Raw genomic sequence first — 18,997 nt, 5'->3', positions numbered from 1 at the left:
TAAAACCATCCCTTAAATCTAACATCACATTACCTTGAATACATAATAGTAACAGTTTGACACAAACATTTGGATGACAGTGAGCCTATCTAGAAGAAAATGCATCCAGTGCCAAACCATAGCTGCTTCCTTTACCTCTCTCCTTTCTCTTTACTACAGGAGCATGTTCCTGCAACTTTGTGCTCATTAATTACACCCTACAGCAGTCTGTACTCAGTAATCATTATCCAATCTCTGTCCTCTCATCTACTGCCTGCTGCTCAGATGATAACAAAAATGTTAGGGTCATTTACAGTTTGTACTTCATCCTCACCACAGATGACATCATGAATTTAAACATACCAGTCTGACCCTCTTAAACATTCCACTTCAAAGAAATGAAGTAAATAATAACTTTTTGAGGCAGAACTTCCAAAAAATGACTTTATAGACAAGTTGAAAAGTTTTGAGAGGGTTTGATTCAGTGTTTTTTTTTATTTCAGGATCTTCTGATAGCAATTAAACAACATAACAGAAATCATACATACAGTGTAACTGCTAACAAGATAGAATATTTATTAAAGGCTTTATTTTAAAATCATGGCAGACAGAACACACCCTGGATGAGATGGCATTCAATAGAAAGCCACCATGCACACACACACACACACACACACACACGCACACACACACACACACACACACATTAACCCACACACACATTAACCCACCCATTTGTACTGTACATAGGAGCAACTTAAAGTAATCATGGATCATAGTTATGGTAAATGATGTAAAGTATCACTAACATTAATTTGCTGAACTGACTGTCAGGTCTTATTGATTTGTGCCTCCTAATTAAGGTATTTCGAATAAAACTGGCATTCTTCATTATCATCTCCAAGTGACAAGCTTTCATGTTTTAAGCCAAAAGTTCTATTTATGAAAAGTATTGTTTGCTATGTCTGCTGATGATGTTGCTAATACTGTAGTAACGGTTGTGAAATTTGATGTGGCGAACTCAGACAAGTGGAGAAAAACACACAGTAAAATGTCCCTATGCAGTTATAAGGAGCACTCTTGAAACAATGCTTGACCAAGTAACTTAGTGGACCAGATCTAACTGTGGCATAAAACGTATCTATTGGCATTTATTTAAATATGAATGAAAAGTACCTGCATTGCTTAAGGTCTATTTAATGCATGACTAAAATGAATCATTAAAAATAAAATTTTACTCCTAGTAAATTATGTAAACATCATGAACTCTGTTGTTGGTGTTGGTTTATACAGTACTGGCAAATACGGCTAATTTTACATGCTGCACAGACTAAATAATAGAACTAATTGTCATTTTACTCAGTAAGTAATTTCGATTATCGATCAATATTTTTAACGCCAGAACTGATTACTGTACTTATCTTATTTGTTTTATTATGTTTATATTAATTAATTACTACTCATGGTGTATTCATGCTTTTTCATGCAATAAATAGAAAAATAATGTCAATTTGATGTCATAAAGTGTAATAAGAGTAGCCAATTGACCTAAAGGCAAACAGGATTAGACGGTGTAAATGCTGCCTGCTGCTTCCCTGTGCCACCCAGCCCTTAATTTAAGTATCACAATACATAATTACTGTGGGCTGGCTGTGTTATCAGTAGTTTGTGAATTTCCCCTAAAAGATGCATAATGCACAAAAAGAAATCATTGAATCCCTTATGTAGATACAAAATTCATCTATTACTAATGTTAAAAACATTAAATAAAGTTTTTTAAAAATGCTTTCTAGTTGACCTTTAGGAATTCGATCTATCGTACATGTACGTATGTAAAGGTGCCACTTTTTGCCAGCAGCTGCATTTTACACTCGTGCCCGATTACAGCTCGTGTCTGAACATAACCGAGCAAAACTTTCCCCAGCATTTTTCATTGTCTCCAGTGTAAACCGAGTACACCTGTTAACATTGGTGAGTGTTTTCCAACGTCATTCCTAAACCTGCTTGTGCACTGCACAATTTCTTGTTTTGCCTGTTCTATAAATGTGCTAAATGCCTTGACAGGACAGAAGGAAAAACCGACAGTCATACTGTATGTACATGAGGATTTCTTATTATCCACTAAATACACATAACATACATTCTGGTAAATGTTAAATCATGTGTACTCTGTTTTAAAGTAAATATGTTGACAGATCTGCATTACTTTTGCCAAAAAACAATGATTAAACAAAAAAGAAGTAAGCTATGACATATAAGAGATTACATTAAGTTCCTAGCCACAAGGATTTATAAGTACATAAGTGGTGCAGATACAGCCGGGTCCTTATTATGTGCTAACTGCTCAGAGATTCTTGAGTCTGAGGCTTTTCTCTTAGCTCTCATCTTCACCCCAACAACAACTATGATCAACCCGACGATCAATATGCCAAGCACACCTCCAATTATAGCAAATGGAACTGGGCTAGACTCAGACTCAGTTTTGGAGTTTCGAATAGTGTCTTCATTCAAGACTTTATAGTTCTTGGGTTGAATCTTTAACTGGGTCACACTTTTAATAATGCATGTTTCTGTATTTTCTTCTTCCTCTTCTTCTATCCATTTATGGTCATCGTCCATATTGTCATCTTCCTCCTCATCATCCCCAGTGTAATCCTCAGCGTCCTGTACTTCACTGTCCAGCAACACCACACACCAATATGTTCCGCTGTCGTTCTCATTAAGTTTAGAGATAATAAGTGAGGCATTTGAGTCTTTAATATCTGTTCTTCCAATCATATCAGCAGGTATGTCTGTAGAAGTATCCTCTGAATCATAGATGAGTTGGGTTTCCATAAGATCTCTCTGTCTGTACCATAGGATGTTAACAGACTCATCTTGGGTCCAAGGACAAGTCAGGATAACATTTTCACCATTGTACAACTGGACATTATCTGACACAAGCTCAGAGCAAACAGTTATGTAATATTCGCTGACAATTGTTTCGGACGAACACGTATACTCTCCTGTGTGATTGAATGTGATAGAGGGTATAACCAGTAAGTTATCTCTAGTCTTTTCACTGTTTGTTACATACATCTGGTTATGTGGCATGGTTGCCTCAACGTCTCCCAAAGGTGTTTCCCAGAGATGTTCCTGCTGACTCAGATGTTCTGACGTACATGACAGAACTGCCTTTTCTCCCAAAGCATAATAAACAGACTGCATCTCGGACTGATTGTTCTCCGGGACCTCGAGGTTCTTGAAGCTCTTGCATTGACCCTTTTGCATAACAAGACAGACGAAATTCTGGCTGCGCTCCAAGCCAGCATCTGAGATATAAAGTGAAAAGCCATTATCTTGCACTTGGAGAACCGAATCATTCAGGTCCTTTTGTAACGGTTCCTGTGACCTCTCCGTATCTAAAAACAAAGATATTTCAAGTTCAGGAAACATCTGTCGGAACCATTTGATGCTTGTGTTGTCATGTTCAGAGTTACTGATGTTACAACTTAGCATGGAACCTCCATTTTGTGAGAAAAGTTCCTGAGGCGGGATCTCCTCATCACAAACGTACAAGTAGTTTGTATGCGGATTAATAAGCTTTCCTTCAGCCCAGCATTCTCTCAAGTATACTCCTGAATCAGATAGCTTAAGATTCATAACTTGAAAGCCAAGTAGTCCCTGGTAACTGATCTTTGGAGCACTGATCCGGTTCTTGTAAGCATCAGTAGGTGAGAATGAGTCTGAGGAGTTCCACAACAGTTGCTTTTCTCCCTCATTTATTTTGTACAATGTGATATAGTCCACTCCAAAGCAAAATGTCATCTCCCATGTTTCTCCTACTGCCTTAAAAATTGGATCTGGATCCTCCTGCGCCAAAGTTGTAGCCAGCAGCAAAACCAATATTAATCCAAATTTAGACATCATGTGCAACCAAAGATGTCCATGAAACTCCCAAGCGTTCTAAAACACTGTCTCTTCACACAATCAGAGCATGTTCTGAGTAACTTGTTTGGCATTAAGATCCGCCCATTTCATGGTGTACTGATTGCCCTATTCATCTGTATTTTAAAAAGTGCTTTTTCTTTATTTTCTCCCTCTTATGTTTTGTGTTTAAAAAAAAAAATAAATCGTTAAATAATTTATCCGTCATGCTGGAGTTATGCTATTTATGTTGCAGACATTCCACAGTTATAGCTTTCTGTTTCATAAATAAATAGAGACGCAGATTGCATGTCAATGTGTGGTTGGACAGGTTTAGTGTTTTGTGTGTGTGTGTGTGTGTGTGTGTGTGTGTGTGTGTGTGTGTGTGTGTGTGTGTGTGTGTGTGTGTGTGTGTGCATGTGTATAGGGGACATGCTGGAATGTGCAAGATGTCTGCGCAAGAAAAAATACACAACTGCATACCCATAAAATAACACATTGGGTGTGATAAGTGCATTACGTTTGTATTAAAGGTATTATGTTGTATGTATTAGAATATTCTATTAGTATAATTATAAAATTAACCAACCCATATGTAGGAAATGTAAAGGTCAACAAATCCAATGTGGAAGACAAAATGTAGTGTGTAGAGTGTCTGCCAAATGCTGTGAATATAAACATACATAAATACTAATTATTCAATGGACAAAACAATTTGTTTACAACAGTTGTTGGGAATTATAATTCGACACAAGCTAGAATAAGATTTCTTTTCATGAAGCAGTTATATATTTGAACTATAAATCAAGATATTTCCCAGATTAAAAGTTGAAAAGATGATTTATGAGATCAGCATAAAGAGACAGCCATTTACCCACATTGTGATTAAACTCCCACTGAGGTTGTTCCAACTGTGCTTTGTGTTAATTATTGTACTTCCGGGCAATGGCACATTTTAGGAGCGTATGTCTTTCTGCAATAACGTTTTCACACACACTGTTAAATGTGGAGAAGAAGATGATTATAGAACGATTTGTTTCAGTCCAATAGTTTTATTGATCAAGGGTTGTTCCAAGAGTGCTTATAATAGGTGTTCCCACACTAGGATGTTTCACTGTGTGTATCACCCCAGTTCTTTGTGTTTACCGCGTAAAATTCAACTTTCTGGTTTATAAAATTAGCGACAGCCTCAGTGAACATGGCAAAAATAGATTGTTCACTGGGGGAAACTAACATTCTCTCTCACTTTTCATCCTCAGTTGAGGAGCTTTCAGATTGTAAGTCAAGAGCTATATATATATATAAATCAAGATATTTCCCAGATTAATTGTGTGTGTGTGTGTGTGTGTGTGTGTGTGTATGGAGGACATGCTGGAATGTGCAAGATGTTTGCACAAAAAAAAAATACACAACTGCATACCCATAAAATAACACATTGGGTGTGATAAGTGCATTACGTTTGTATTAAAGGTATTGTGTTTGTATTAGAAATATTCTATTCATATAATTATAAAATTGACCAACCCATATGTAGGAAATGTAAAGGTCAACAAATCCAATGTGGAAGACAAAATGTAGTGTGTAGAGTGTCTGCCAAATGCTGTGAATATAAACATACATAAATACTAATTATTCAATGGACAAAACAATTTGTTTACAACAGTTGTTGGGAGTTATAATTCGACACAAGCTAGAAAAAGATTTCTTTTCATGAAGCAATTATATATTTGAACTATAAATCAAGATATTTCCCAGATTAAAAGTTGAAAAGATGATTTATGAGATCAGCATAAAGAGACAGCCATTTGCCCACATTGTGATTAAACTCCCACTCAGGTTGTTTCAACTGTGCTTTGTGTTAATTATTGTACTTCCGGGCAGTGGCACATCTTAGGAGCGTATGTCTTTCTGCAATAACGTTTTCACACACACTGTTAAATGTGGAGAAGAAGATGATTATAGAACGATTTGTTTCTGTCCAAGTTTACTGTTATATATATATATATATATATATATATATATATATATATATATATATATATATATATATATATATATATATATATATATATATTTATATATATATATAGCTCTTGACTTACAATCTGAAAGCTCCTCAATTTCATAAAAAGCGCATGAAATGGGCAAGCTAGTAAGAGCATAGCTTCTATATGATCTACTTTTTTTAACAGGACAAAACATTTAGCCACATTGTGTCTGGAATGTTGCTTGCAATTACATTCTTCTCTCTAGAACTGATGCCTAAAAGAAAAATCACACTTTCATGCAGTCATGTGATAAATAATAGCATGGCTGTGATTCATGGTAGGCGTGAAGCTGTAGTCTGTCTGAAATGCTGTAGCTAATCCCAGGTGTGCTAACATTATGCATAACCATATAATTGCAATTGTGGTATTGCTTTTATGTAAGAGTTGTATAAACAAGAAATTAGTCATGCTACTATTCAGGATGATCATGCTCTTGCTTGTGTGATATTTCTTAAGTAGGAAGGGTAGCAAGGGTAAAAATAATGAATTACATACACAAACATGCAAAAAGCAAAAGACACCCATAGCTTTATTATAAAATATATAATACACATTTTTTTTTGTCATTAATGACTACTGTTTGTTTAGCTTCTTTTCAGAAGAGAATACACCCATCCTGGTTGACCTGTGCATTTTAAAAGATGTCTTTGTTCTGTTGGAAGATGTCTTCCGAACAACCCTCTCAACCTATTCCTGGGCGAGTTGCTGCTCTTAAAGCTGCTTAAGGAAATTTAACAATGTAATAATCCAGTAACACAATAATGGCCAATCCTTACCTGCTTAAAAGTGTAACTAAGTTACACAAAGTGCATCCATTACTCATAAAACTACAGGTGTGTACTTTTTGCATGCCTGTGTATATAGTCTTGTTACAGTACTTAAGTAGATGGTTCTTTGTAACTGTGTAATGTTTAAGGGGCGTTTTGCTAAAAAGCTTATTATATAGTTGTGAACAAATACAAACTGAAACACCAAGATCATTTGGGTAAATTGGTTTCTTTGCAATGTTACATCCAATATTTACTGTTTGCATAGTTAACTGTTAATTATAGAGAAGGTGCTCACTTCAGAATAACTCAATTAGTTACTTAGCATAATTGTTCAAAAAAAATTCTCTGATGGATAAACAAAATATTTTTAGCTGTATCAATTTTAGTCAAAAGTAATTGGTAAAGTAATTACATAATTTGTTTTCCACCTGATGACTTGTTTACTCTTGAGTGTTGTTTACAGTTACATAAGTGAATTATTACTGTAGCAAATGGTACTTTACTCTTTTCACCATGGGAATCTTTTTTCATGGGAATCATTTACATTAGTCAGTAGAGAGATCCACTAAATAACCACCATTTTCACATGTGCTTGATGAACGTGCTATTCTGGATTTAGTCCTCCTTTGCTTTTATATTGAACTCCTCTTTTTATAATGGCTGTAATAATGTGTGCCAAATTAACTGCAAGAGCATTGCTTAGATGAGGCAGAGAGGCTTGGTACTGTATGTAGTCCATAGTGTTCCATGGAGTTGAGGTCAGGGCTTTGTGCAGGTCACTCGAGTCCTTCCACACCAACCTTGTTAAGCCATGTCTTTACAGGGCTTCCTTTATGCAGGTGGTGTTGTCATGCTGGGACAGGCTTGGCCTTGGGAGTGACAGTTAAGTGAATGCAACATTATATACAAACAAACACATTCTACACAACTGTTTGCTTCCATCTTTGTGGTAACAGTTTTGGGTGTGATGGTCCTGTGTCCATAAACCTTAAAGTATGTTTTAAAATGTTACAGTAATCTAAATCACAGATCTAAACGACTTACTGGAGGGGAAAATACAGTAGAAATATGCGTTGTGGTTAGCACTGTAGTCTCGCGCTTTAAGTTTTCGGCTTGTTCACCTCCTGGCCTGCAGGGGGCAGAAGTTTACCATCATGTCATGCCAGTCACAAAAACAGGAACAGTAGAACAACAATGTCCTTTTGCTATCGACAGATTTATCCTGGTCAGCTGTGAGGTGTGAATACTGTATATTGTACTTAATATACTGTTGAAATATGTATATGAAATGCTATTTAATATAAGAAACTTTATTTTGGGATAACTGGGATTGTTTTTTAAAAGAGGTGTTGGATTGTTTAGACCACTTAGATAAGTGATTGCTGTGCAATTTAGTGTGTTTATTTATTAATTATATATTTTTTTCATCACCAGTTGTGCATGATGTGACTCATTGTTTTGAACATTTTATACAGACACACCAAAGATCTCCAAATAAAGTCAATAAAAACTAGTCAAAACCTGTTTTAATTTGGGGACCCACCTTTACCTTTATACCTGCTTGTCCTAGGTTGTGTATATCAGACTGGCCTTTATGACATGTGAGTGACTGATCTTTTCACTTGAATGAATGTTTGCATTGCCCACAGGTAGCAGACACGCACATGTGACATGTGCAGACATGCTGCGCTCTCTCAAAGTGTCCCTGAAGTTTCGCCTACGGGCCCAACGACTCCCCAGCACGCTCTACTCATCCATCAGACAGCCTGAGAACACATCCGCCGTCGATGCGCTTTACAACCTGTCGGTCGACATCACAAAGATCCGAAAGCTCAAGGGCTGGGTGTTGTACCGGAGCCCGGTTTTTGTGATGGAAACTGTGACGATGCTGAAAACCTTGGGGGCCAGTAACCAACTGATAGCACAAGTCCTTGAGCAGCACCCAGAAGCGATCCTCTGTCCTCCTGAACATCTGGAGGCTCAAAAGGAACTTTGGATGTCCATCTGCACCAGCCACAGCCATCTAGTTAGGATCATTGAAAAATTCCCAGCCTCATTTTTTACCTCATCATGTCATATAGACCACCAAAAGGACAACATCACATTCTTTCAAAACCTGGGCCTTAATAAACGTGTGATTGCTAAGCTTATGGCGAGCTCCCCAGAGAACTTCATAAAACCTGTTGAGCAGAATGAGGAGATGGTCCATGCGCTTCAGAAGACATACTTGGAACTAGGTGGAAATGAGACCAATATGAAAGTCTGGCTGCAAAAGCTTCTCAGTCAGAACCCGAACGTTCTCATGAATGCTCCAAAAGCCATGAGGGATAACATTAAGTTCTTGCAAGAGCAAGGCTTTGCCAATAATGAGCTCCTCCAGCTTCTGTCTAAACTTAAAGGTTTTGTTACAGAGCTTCACCCTGAATCAATGGGACATTCTCTGAGATACTCACAGGAAACGTTGGCCTGCAATGATGCTGAAATTCGACAAATCGTCCTGCAGTGCCCAGCACTGTTGTACTACTCGGTACCTGTATTAACAGACAGATTTAAATGCCTATTCAGTGCTGGGATCAGCCTGCAGCAGATCATGCAGATTCCAACAGTCCTGGAACTGACCACCCAGATTGTTCAGTATCGCATTCAAAAGCTGCGTTCTTATGGGTACGATATTACAACAGGGAGCCTGGAGCTTCTTAACGGCACTAAGAAAGACTTCGAAATGAGCTGTGGAAAATTGCTTCTGAGGCGAGAGCGTCCACTTTTTAACCCAGTTGCACCTCTAAGGACAGACGAGTGAGATTTCCTGCCGTAAAAAGGTGCTGTAAGCCTTCAGTGGGCACAATTGCAAGGTTTATTTGCTGTTTATTATTTCGCATATGGTGCTGAACAACACAGCTAAATACACACATGAAGATACAGACAGAAATGCACAGAGTAAATACAGAGATTGTAATGAAATATTTATGACGCCTAACATCTGTGTGTTCTTAAAAAAAAAAAATTGTACAAAAGCATTAAATGGCCCTTTGTGTCATGGGAAGGTAGAGTCTGATTTGAAAGCTGCTGTGATGTTAAAGTTGTGTTGCAGTTTAATGATAAACCTGCACTAGCTTTGTTAACAAAGCAATTGTTGTAGTCAACGATATATTGTATAATGTCATAATAGTAAGACTCACTCTGTAATTTTGGCTGTCTGGTGTAAATGGTCTAACAAAGTTAAATTCTACTTGTCTATAAAAAAAACAAAAAAGTACATTATTATGTAATCATAGTAATCATTATTATTACTATAATTATCATTATGTATTTGGCATACACATTAAGAAGTTAATATTTTCTTGTAAGGAGAGTTTAGTTGTAAATAGTAGGACAAAGGCTGGGGTTTATATGTTCTAGCCCAGACTGTATATTCTGACACTGTTCATCATGTCAAGTTATTCCACTTGGAGACATGTCCCATAGATTTCACGCCCAATTTGTAAGCCTACTAATTTTTTTGCCCCGACTTGTATTTAGAAGTGATTGAGAAGGTTTATGTGAAAGTCAAAGAAAGAGATGAATTACCATCTCTTGTTTAAAACTAAGTAAACATTTAATTGAAGTACAAATTACACAAAGGGAAAACTGAAAAAACTGACTTTGTTGACAAAGTTTCATCTTTCTAATTTAACATGCTTGCTATTTGGATGAAATATGGCATGATTACAGATTTAAAACACTTGGCATAAAAATAATAATCACTTATGAATGGTATTGGTTTGTCTTTTAATAAGTATTGGCTTCATGTGTGCATGCATAGTAATTAGACCTTGTGCTCCAAGCCTTAGCTGAATTACTCATAGGAATTACTGATACCTAGTTTACTAGGTTTTACCTCCAGTGACCAAGCATCACTGGGTGTAACACACACTGTATTTTTTCAGTTTATCCATCTCATAATTTTGCTGATGCAAATCTGCACCAGCATCATGATTTAAAAAAAAGAAAGAAAAATATAGTTAGTAAAATGAAACAATTGATTTGCTTGTTTGATTGTTTTACAAAATCATTGAAGCTCAAAATGCTGATGACTTGCAAATAGAACTGCTCATTTATTGATCCTTTCAGATACTCTAAGTCTCCATGCTTTATCCTTTCTCAGCCCATGCTGCTATAGTAAATGTCTTTGGACTTCTTCCTGACTAATGACAGAGAATTATATCCAAAAGCACATGAGGTTAATAAGACGAGTTATAAATAGTTCTTTTTCATTTAAAACATGACACGAGGTATTATTAACAAATGTTACACATTGGATTTAGGGGGCATAACTCAAGGAAAATACAGACACGGATGACACATGCAATTAAAATCTCTCATTTCCTGCCCCGGCCACAGAATGGTGGAATATTATTAAGGTGGTAAATATTCCATGTGTGTGGTCAGTTAGTTCAGGCATGGATGATGACAGTGGTATGATCAGTGCTTAGCGTCTCTATTTTCTCATATTCACCTGAACAGTCCTATTTTCAGTGGCTTTGAAGGAAATTCTGCATTTTACACATAGGATATCAATGATGAAATGTAATTTTAAACCTCTTTATAAACTATTACTGCAGAATATGAATTGTAAATATTTTACAGATTCTAATGATTTTTTTTGTTCTTTTAAATCAATTCATTTTACATTAGCGTATATAGTACCCAGCCGAAGCAGAAATTGCGAATGTACTTTTATTTTTGCCGTCATCTTGCATTATCCTTTCACTAATATATATATATATATATATATATATATACATGTGGAGGCCTTGTAAATGTGTAATGTCTACTTTGATCAAAGTCTCCATCTAGTGGAAAAATATATGTACAATTTAGTGACCAGTCTGCTGACGTGATAATGATACATAGAGCCAAGGTTATTTTCAGCATACACAATTTCTAAGTTTTATATATATATATATATATATATATATATATATACACACACTACCGTTCAAAAGTTTTAGAACTTTTGTTTAGTGATTTATATTGTACATTCTACAACAATACTGGGGATTTCAAAACTATGAAATAACACTATGGAATTAATAAAATATCAACTGTTCAAAGGAGATTAAAACTTCCTAACCAAAAAATGGCACACAACAATCTTTTGTAGTGCGGTGTATCATATACTGATTGGCCACAACACTAACACCACCGTCAGGTGAATTAAATAACACTGATTATAAATTCTATACAGTACCAGTAAACTGGTGACAGGATCATGGGCACTCAAGACTCATCCATGCCTCTGGGGACTAAAGACCAGCCTATTGCGTCCAATCCAACAGAAAAGGACAAAGTGCTAAAAAAAGTCATTGTTGGCACTACAGAAAGCCATCAGTACACTCAGTGCATCACAGCCTGCTATGTAGAGAACTTAGCAGGCAAAGTGTTCAAGGTTGTTCATCCTGTCTCCATGGGATGTGCCAAAGAAACAAATCCCATCCAGGGAGACTTCACTCTGCAACCCGGAGGACCCAAAGGATCTCCTGCTAATATCCATACACATTTACACAATCATTTACACATAGACGCAACATATTGGAATGAATTTTGGAGGTGGGAGGACACTGGAGAACCTAAAGAAATCCCATGCACACAGAAGGAGAACAAATAAAAGATCACGTACAGTAGAACTGTGAAAGTTGAAATCATTGGAAAGATCGTTTTTAGAACTTTATTTCACATGATTTAAAGATGTTTTAAAGAGCAGTCCACAAAATTATTTAAACTTTTCAGGCAGATAAATGCAACCATAAAAACAATACGTCTGGCTGTCCGCAAATGGACTGGAATTGTAGCTATCCAGCGAAGTTGACGAATGCACCTTGTTCGTCATTTAACAGACTATAAAAATGATTTCAAGTACATAATGTATTCTAGTTTTGTGAGGATAAAATAACAGTGAGGGCACTGAATGCTGACTTTACACAGCAGATGGTATATTAATGCACTTTATGCTTGTAGGATGGAGAAGCTCAATGTTTCTAGTGCCTTGGGTTGTTCAAGTTATACGCAATGGAATGAGTCATAGTAAGTGGAAGCAAACTGTTATACTGCAGTCTATACCACTGAGAGAGCTGACATGCACTTCACTGGCATTCATTCCTCCTTGACCATCTGCTGTTCCATTTTATGTAATATTCTTTTTTTATTTTATTTTAATATAATAAGCATATTCCTTTTTGGTTACTGTAAACATATTTGGTGTTTGTAAATAATACTGCAGTGTAGTGAAATATCCTTGGACTTTCCCACATTTTGTCATTACAACCTGGAACTGAAATAGACGTATTTAAGATTATCATAAATCTATGAGGGTGAGTCAAAAATGATCCGCACTCTGGTTATATTAAAACTTCCATTGGCGACACTGTCTTATCAGAAAAGCAAAGTATGGAATGGAAACATCCTCAATTGACGATCAAGAAAAAGTTTGAAAGACAACCATCAACTGGCTTTCTGGGATTCTCAAGGGCCGGTATTGGAACATTATCAGGACAAACGTTCAACAGTGCTTGTTACAGTAAGATGCTTATTGAAGCGCCAGTTTAGAAGAGTCTTAACTTCATATTAAACACAGAGGACTGCTATCCAAGGGTGTTGTGATTTTGTATGACAATGCACATCTGTACACTTCTGCCCACACTGTTAAAGCATCCTCCCTATAGTCCTGATCCTGCTCTATCACACTTTCACCTGTTTGGTCCCCTGAAAGCAGCACTGCGAGGATGATGATTTGCGTTTAATGAAAAAGTGAAGACAGCAGTGCATTTGTGGCTCACAGCTCAGCATAAAACATTTTTTAATGAGAATATAAAAGCTTGTTGATAGATGGACAATGTATATTTAAGGTTATGTCAAAAAATTATGTTTTTGTTTTTTTTAAAAGTTAATTAAAATAAATTCTACAGATAAAGTGCAGATAATTTTTGACTGACCCTTGTACAATAACCCATAATACTGAAGTGAGAGATAAAATCTGTACAGTTCGTAAAACGGCAATTCTCCAAACTCAAAATATGAAAAAGTTCAGGTTTGTAAATGCTTATAAAACGTTGTGTAAAACCCGCTAATTTGGTCAGCACAGTAAGAGACATTTGACAGAAATGCTACTTTTGCCTCTTAAAGACTTGAAATTGAAATCTGATGCCATTTTCTTCTTGGATCTCGTCTGGCACACCGGGGAACCTTTAAAAAAAAGGCAAATAATGACTGAGTTCAGAAAATGCGTTTCATGGAAACATAGGCTTTTCAAGGAAACACAAAACTATCTTACTTGTTTTGTTTTCTATATACATTTTGGTCAAAACTTGGGAAAAATACATCGCACTCAAAGTCAGCCATGATGTTAGTGAGGTAGATGACATCACACCACGGATGCTCCAGAGCTTCCTGTAAGGAATTAAATATTTAGCATGGAAATGCTGTGTTTATTGTGTTTATTATGTAATAATATGCCAAAACATTCACTGTATGAGTTTGTGGACACTTTTAAGCATTAAAGGCCTAAACATTTTAGAGTAAAAACAATATATGCATAGTTGGGAATTTATGTATATCAATGATTTAATACATTAATGAGTTATATATATATATATATATATATATATATATATATATATATATATATATATATATATATATATATAATTATTTAATATATCAATAGTTTAAGTATTTGAGTTGATCAATAAATATTGTTTCTTTGTTTGCCATCAGCCTAGATGAATATGTTTGCATACAAAATGGCACATTTAATAGTTACATATCAGTTTAAATCGCAATCGCGGTATGTTTCTAAATAATCACAATTATTTTTTATCAAATCGTGCAGCCCTAATATGAACTATGCAAAATGTTTCCTTTGCATTTTGAAGTAAAGTATACAGCAGAGGTATAGTATAGTACAGTACTGTGCAAAAGATTGAGCCAGTTGAGCCATCCTCCATATCTTGACATACATTTAATTCAATTATGTAGATTAAATTAAAGAAACGGAAACAAAAGTTTTTTTTTTCTGCAAGAGGCTATTTAAAAGTTGGTTGTTTATGTAACAACCCCAGCAGCAACCTCATTTCCGATCTCGTCTGTTCAAACCATTCAGCATTTAGCATCACCAGTATACTAACCACTGACCTGATCATCTGTCATCATCTGCACCTGTTTCTCACGGGTTCATGCTTTAAATTAGATTATTTTATACTTCAATGAGGTCACTGTGTGGTTTAACAAACAAACAGCGTTCCTCTGAAACTGGTCTGGTACACGGACTGAACTGAAAACGAGAGACAAAAACTGGCCTACAATGAAAGCCAAAAAAAAAGTAGGACGAAAGGACGAAAAAAGTATTTCAAGAAGCTTTGAGAACTATTCCTCAAGACTACTGTACATTAATTGCAAGAGTATGCGAACATCTGAAGAAATGAGGGGTGGCTCAGGACCTAAGTCACTGGACTAACAAAGATCCACAGATAAGAATCTAAAAAAATACATTTGTGATTTTAAATCTCACCCGGTATACCCGAGTTCCTCCTAAAATCCAGATGGTCTCTATGAGGTCACTAAGAGGAGGACGAGAGGCCAATTCAACTGCACTATAAAACTCTTGACAGATGTAATGAGCATGCTTTGGGACAGACCTGGGAATGCAGTTATTAAAAATAAATAAATAAATACACAAACAAATCAATACAGTATTATTGCTATACAATATACTGTATGATTTCTTATGATATGATGATATCTTACAGAATGTCCTAGGCACATAACTACTTAAGCTCAAAAAGGCACAGTAGTATATGCTCTGCTTTAGTTATCACATGGATGCTTATTTTGCCAATGTAATGAATCATCTTACATAAGCTTTTTGCTAAGAACCACATTGAGGCTGTTGGCCAGGGGGAAAACACTCTCTGGGCAGGAGAACCAGCTGTATTTACCCCATATGATTAGATTCTTCTTTCCTGAGAAAGAAAGAACATTAAGTGTGCATGTAATGATTTATTATAGCCATGTTTCCTAAAATACCATGTCCTGCACTGTTAGTACATGCAGCCATTCAGCCATTTAGCAGAGGTTCTTAAATTGCTATTTTTGAACAAAATGATAAATTATGCAGGACCAGGCTTATGAAAACATTAATATCTATCAATAGTAATGTACTCAAAACGTGCTCACCTAATACTGCCTGATTCTTTACATATGAATTATCAAGAAGAACAAATAGAGCTTATATTTTGAGGTTGTTCATAAAGATTCCACCCAAAATCTTACAATGTCAGTGACAGAGTAAAGTACCAATGGGGTAAAGAAGTTCTTACAAATTACTTAGTGTTCTCAAAAGTGCAGAGAAAACACTTTACCCAGACATATCACTTCACGGTGTGTTGGAACGGGGCATGCAGACGCCAGGGCAAGCTTCCAGATTAAATATTATCTTTGTCATCTGAGCACTGAATCTAGCCAAGTGAAACCCATTAAATAACATCTTTGACATGTGCGCATTACTTACCTGATTTATGCACAGCTGTGATGGTTTTTAAAAAGAACTGAAACTCTGTCCTGTAGATTGCAAAAAAAGAAAACGGTCTATTGTGATTTTACAGTTTATACTTGGACATTAAATTAAGTTTTAAAAAGTTGCCTTTTTAACTCTTAAATAAAGACGGTGGATGTCTGACTTGTTTAGGTACTGTGTGACATTCGAATTTGTCCAATGTCAAGTGGACCCCACAAGAAAAAAAAATTACATTGCCAAAACTGCTCATTTCAAATGTGTTTTTTTTTTACCTGAATAATATCTTCTAAATGGAGAAACAGCACACATACAAAAGAAATCAACAGACTTTAATTTACTCTGAAAGCAACTAATTTCCTTTCTAGTTTTTTCCAACTGGTTTGACCCACTGCAGCCTCAGCAATGTCTGTTTATCTGGAATATTGTTTTTCTATGATACTTTGCTTAATTTTTGCTACCTGCATGTCTTCACTGAAGTTCATTGTATTTATCTAGTCTTAGACTTTTCATATAGGCAACATTCTTCCCAATTGTCATTGAGTTTGTTCTAACATTCTAGCTTCGAATTACCAATGAAGTGGAAGTCGATTCCTTTTGCTTTTAAAGCCAAACTGACAAGTTGAGTGTTCTAACATACTTAGTGTTTACCATGGCTGTAAAGGGTTGAGTCACCACTGGCTTCCTGTTAGCTCAGGACAGGAAGCTCTGCCAGTATGCCCCCCCCTTGTGGATGCTTTTCCCCCATAAAGCAACCATACCATGAGTAAAGTCAGTGAGATACGTTATCCTCCATTATGATACACATGCACACACACACACACACACATACACACACACACACTGGGGTCCAAAGTCTGAGAGCACTAGTAAAAATCCTTTCAAATTTAAATCCTATACACTAGCTTTACATTACCATCTGTCAGTTTGACTATAAGACGTGTGAGCACATGGCACAGCTTTTCATTTAATTATTGTTATAGTATATATAAATTTGTATAATAGCAAAGTTTGCATGATTTTGTGATTTACTTTGGTTTAAGTTTAGCTTTTATGGGTTACTCTTACTTACTGTGTGTAGCCACGACAGCAAAAATATTTTTATCTGATGGGCAACTTTATCCCTTTATCAACTTTATCCTAGTCACCTCACACCTCCAGGCACCGGGTTCGATTCCAGCCTCGAGTCTGTGTGCATGGAGTTCGCATGTTCTCCCTGTGCTTAGTGGGTTTTCTCCAGGTACTCCAAAGTCTTTTTCTCCCACAGTTCAAAGACATTCTAAGGTTTCCTCAAATTGGCCATAATGTATGGGTGTGCCCTTTGATGGATTGGCACCCTGTCCAGGGTGTACACCGCCTCCTGCCCATGACCCCCCCTCCCGCGACTCTGTACAGGATAAGTGGGATAGAAGGTAAATGAAAGAATAAATGTTTAAGCAGTCTATTCAACAGGGTGGCAAGAAACAACTGTCAGTTGCATGTTCCAATATTTTTGATCACAAGATGGGTTGGACATATCTTGATCATGCATGGTAAAAGTTTATATTTATGCTTATTTACCCTTTTTCTTTTATAATTTTATTGTACTATCTACAATGACAATAAAAGAATGTATCTAGAAATCATGTGATATAATCTCATAGTCATGTTTTACCATGAATATATTGAGTGTATAGTTAACATTCATCTTCGATTCTTTCTGAATGGACTGTATCAATGTTCTTCCTTTAGGCCCCGCCCATCAATAAATATTACGTAAACAGAAGTAAAACCGCTGCGTCATGTTAACCATGCCCTGTACTGTACGGTACGGTTCATTTTTCTGAGGAAAAAAAAACATCCTAATATCTTACGGAAGATTCCACGGAAGGCGACCATCCTTGCCGATGCCCATATTACTGCACGCTGCTGCAATCAGCCGAATAGGCTTCTGTATCTCATCCCCCGGCTTCATGTTTCACTCACACACACACACACACAGCCAGCACAACATGCATGTTACTCAGGATGGCGAACGGGTTGCAACATTCCCCTACTTCTCTCAGAAGCGCTGGACGCATCTGGAATTTGACCTGAGTTGCCAGATTGGACTGAATATCCTTTACTGAATTATTTTTTTAAACAAGCAAAACCACACGCTTAGTAAAATATCAGGTTTATTTAGTCAAGGCAAGTAATTAGTAACACGCCCTTTGTTTTATGGCACGCCCTTTGGCATCCAGTATATTGCATTACCGCCACCTATAGGTCTCAACTCTGGCTCTCATATGTTCGTACTTTTAAGGCCGATTTTCAGTCCAGTCTTTCTTTCAAAATAAATTAATAAATAACTAACTAAATATATTAAAAGCTTCCCTCTCTGATAAGTGATCCCTCATTTTAACAGACTCTTAATATTGCCTTCTACTCTCCCTAGTTCCTAGCTCGACGCAATATTCCTTCTAATATGGCTACGTACATATGGGAAATCCATCAATCTGGCAACACCGCGTGCGCCTCGGGGACGGCTGAATCTTATCACTGTATAAAACCCAAGTGGTCTGCCTTCAACGCTCGTGCTTAATCTGACGTCATTTTGGACAGAGTTCGTTATGTCGTATGTGCTGGCTCGATTTTGCTGGCATTTGTACAGAGCAGACAGGTCGGACCTTGATTGTTTTTCTAAGCCTCTGTACCTATGCGTGTAAACAGTGTAAACAGCTCTTTGTCCACTGCAAATGTAAAAACAAAATGCAGAAAAAATCTAA

General features: G+C 36.5%; 2 protein-coding genes across 2 annotated transcripts; one reads left to right on the top strand and one right to left on the bottom strand.

The window, feature by feature from the left end:
• The first annotated feature begins 7,886 nt into the window (after window positions 1-7,886).
• Window positions 7,887-11,182, top strand: mterf2 (mitochondrial transcription termination factor 2). The gene is made up of 2 exons (XM_053500650.1): window positions 7,887-7,940; window positions 8,353-11,182. Exon 2 carries the CDS (start codon window positions 8,385-8,387, stop codon window positions 9,501-9,503), a length of 1,119 nt encoding a protein of 372 aa, XP_053356625.1. The 5' UTR covers window positions 7,887-7,940; window positions 8,353-8,384; the 3' UTR covers window positions 9,504-11,182.
• Window positions 11,183-12,258: 1,076 nt separating this feature from the next.
• On the bottom strand, window positions 12,259-18,287 carry zgc:153031. Its single transcript, XM_053500617.1, has 6 exons — window positions 18,104-18,287; window positions 16,248-16,297; window positions 15,594-15,699; window positions 15,249-15,375; window positions 14,013-14,128; window positions 12,259-13,924 (listed from the first exon to the last, which is right to left on the bottom strand). The coding sequence occupies exons 1-6, from the start codon at window positions 18,202-18,204 to the stop codon at window positions 13,846-13,848; spliced, it is 579 nt and encodes a 192-aa protein (XP_053356592.1). The 5' UTR covers window positions 18,205-18,287; the 3' UTR covers window positions 12,259-13,845.
• Window positions 18,288-18,997: the final 710 nt, after the last annotated feature.

This window comes from Clarias gariepinus, chromosome 7 (assembly GCF_024256425.1).
Source record: "Clarias gariepinus isolate MV-2021 ecotype Netherlands chromosome 7, CGAR_prim_01v2, whole genome shotgun sequence".
Taxonomy (NCBI): domain Eukaryota; kingdom Metazoa; phylum Chordata; class Actinopteri; order Siluriformes; family Clariidae; genus Clarias; species Clarias gariepinus.
The sequence above is the reverse complement of the archived record's forward strand: the minus strand, read 5'-3'. Positions and strand labels throughout refer to the sequence as shown.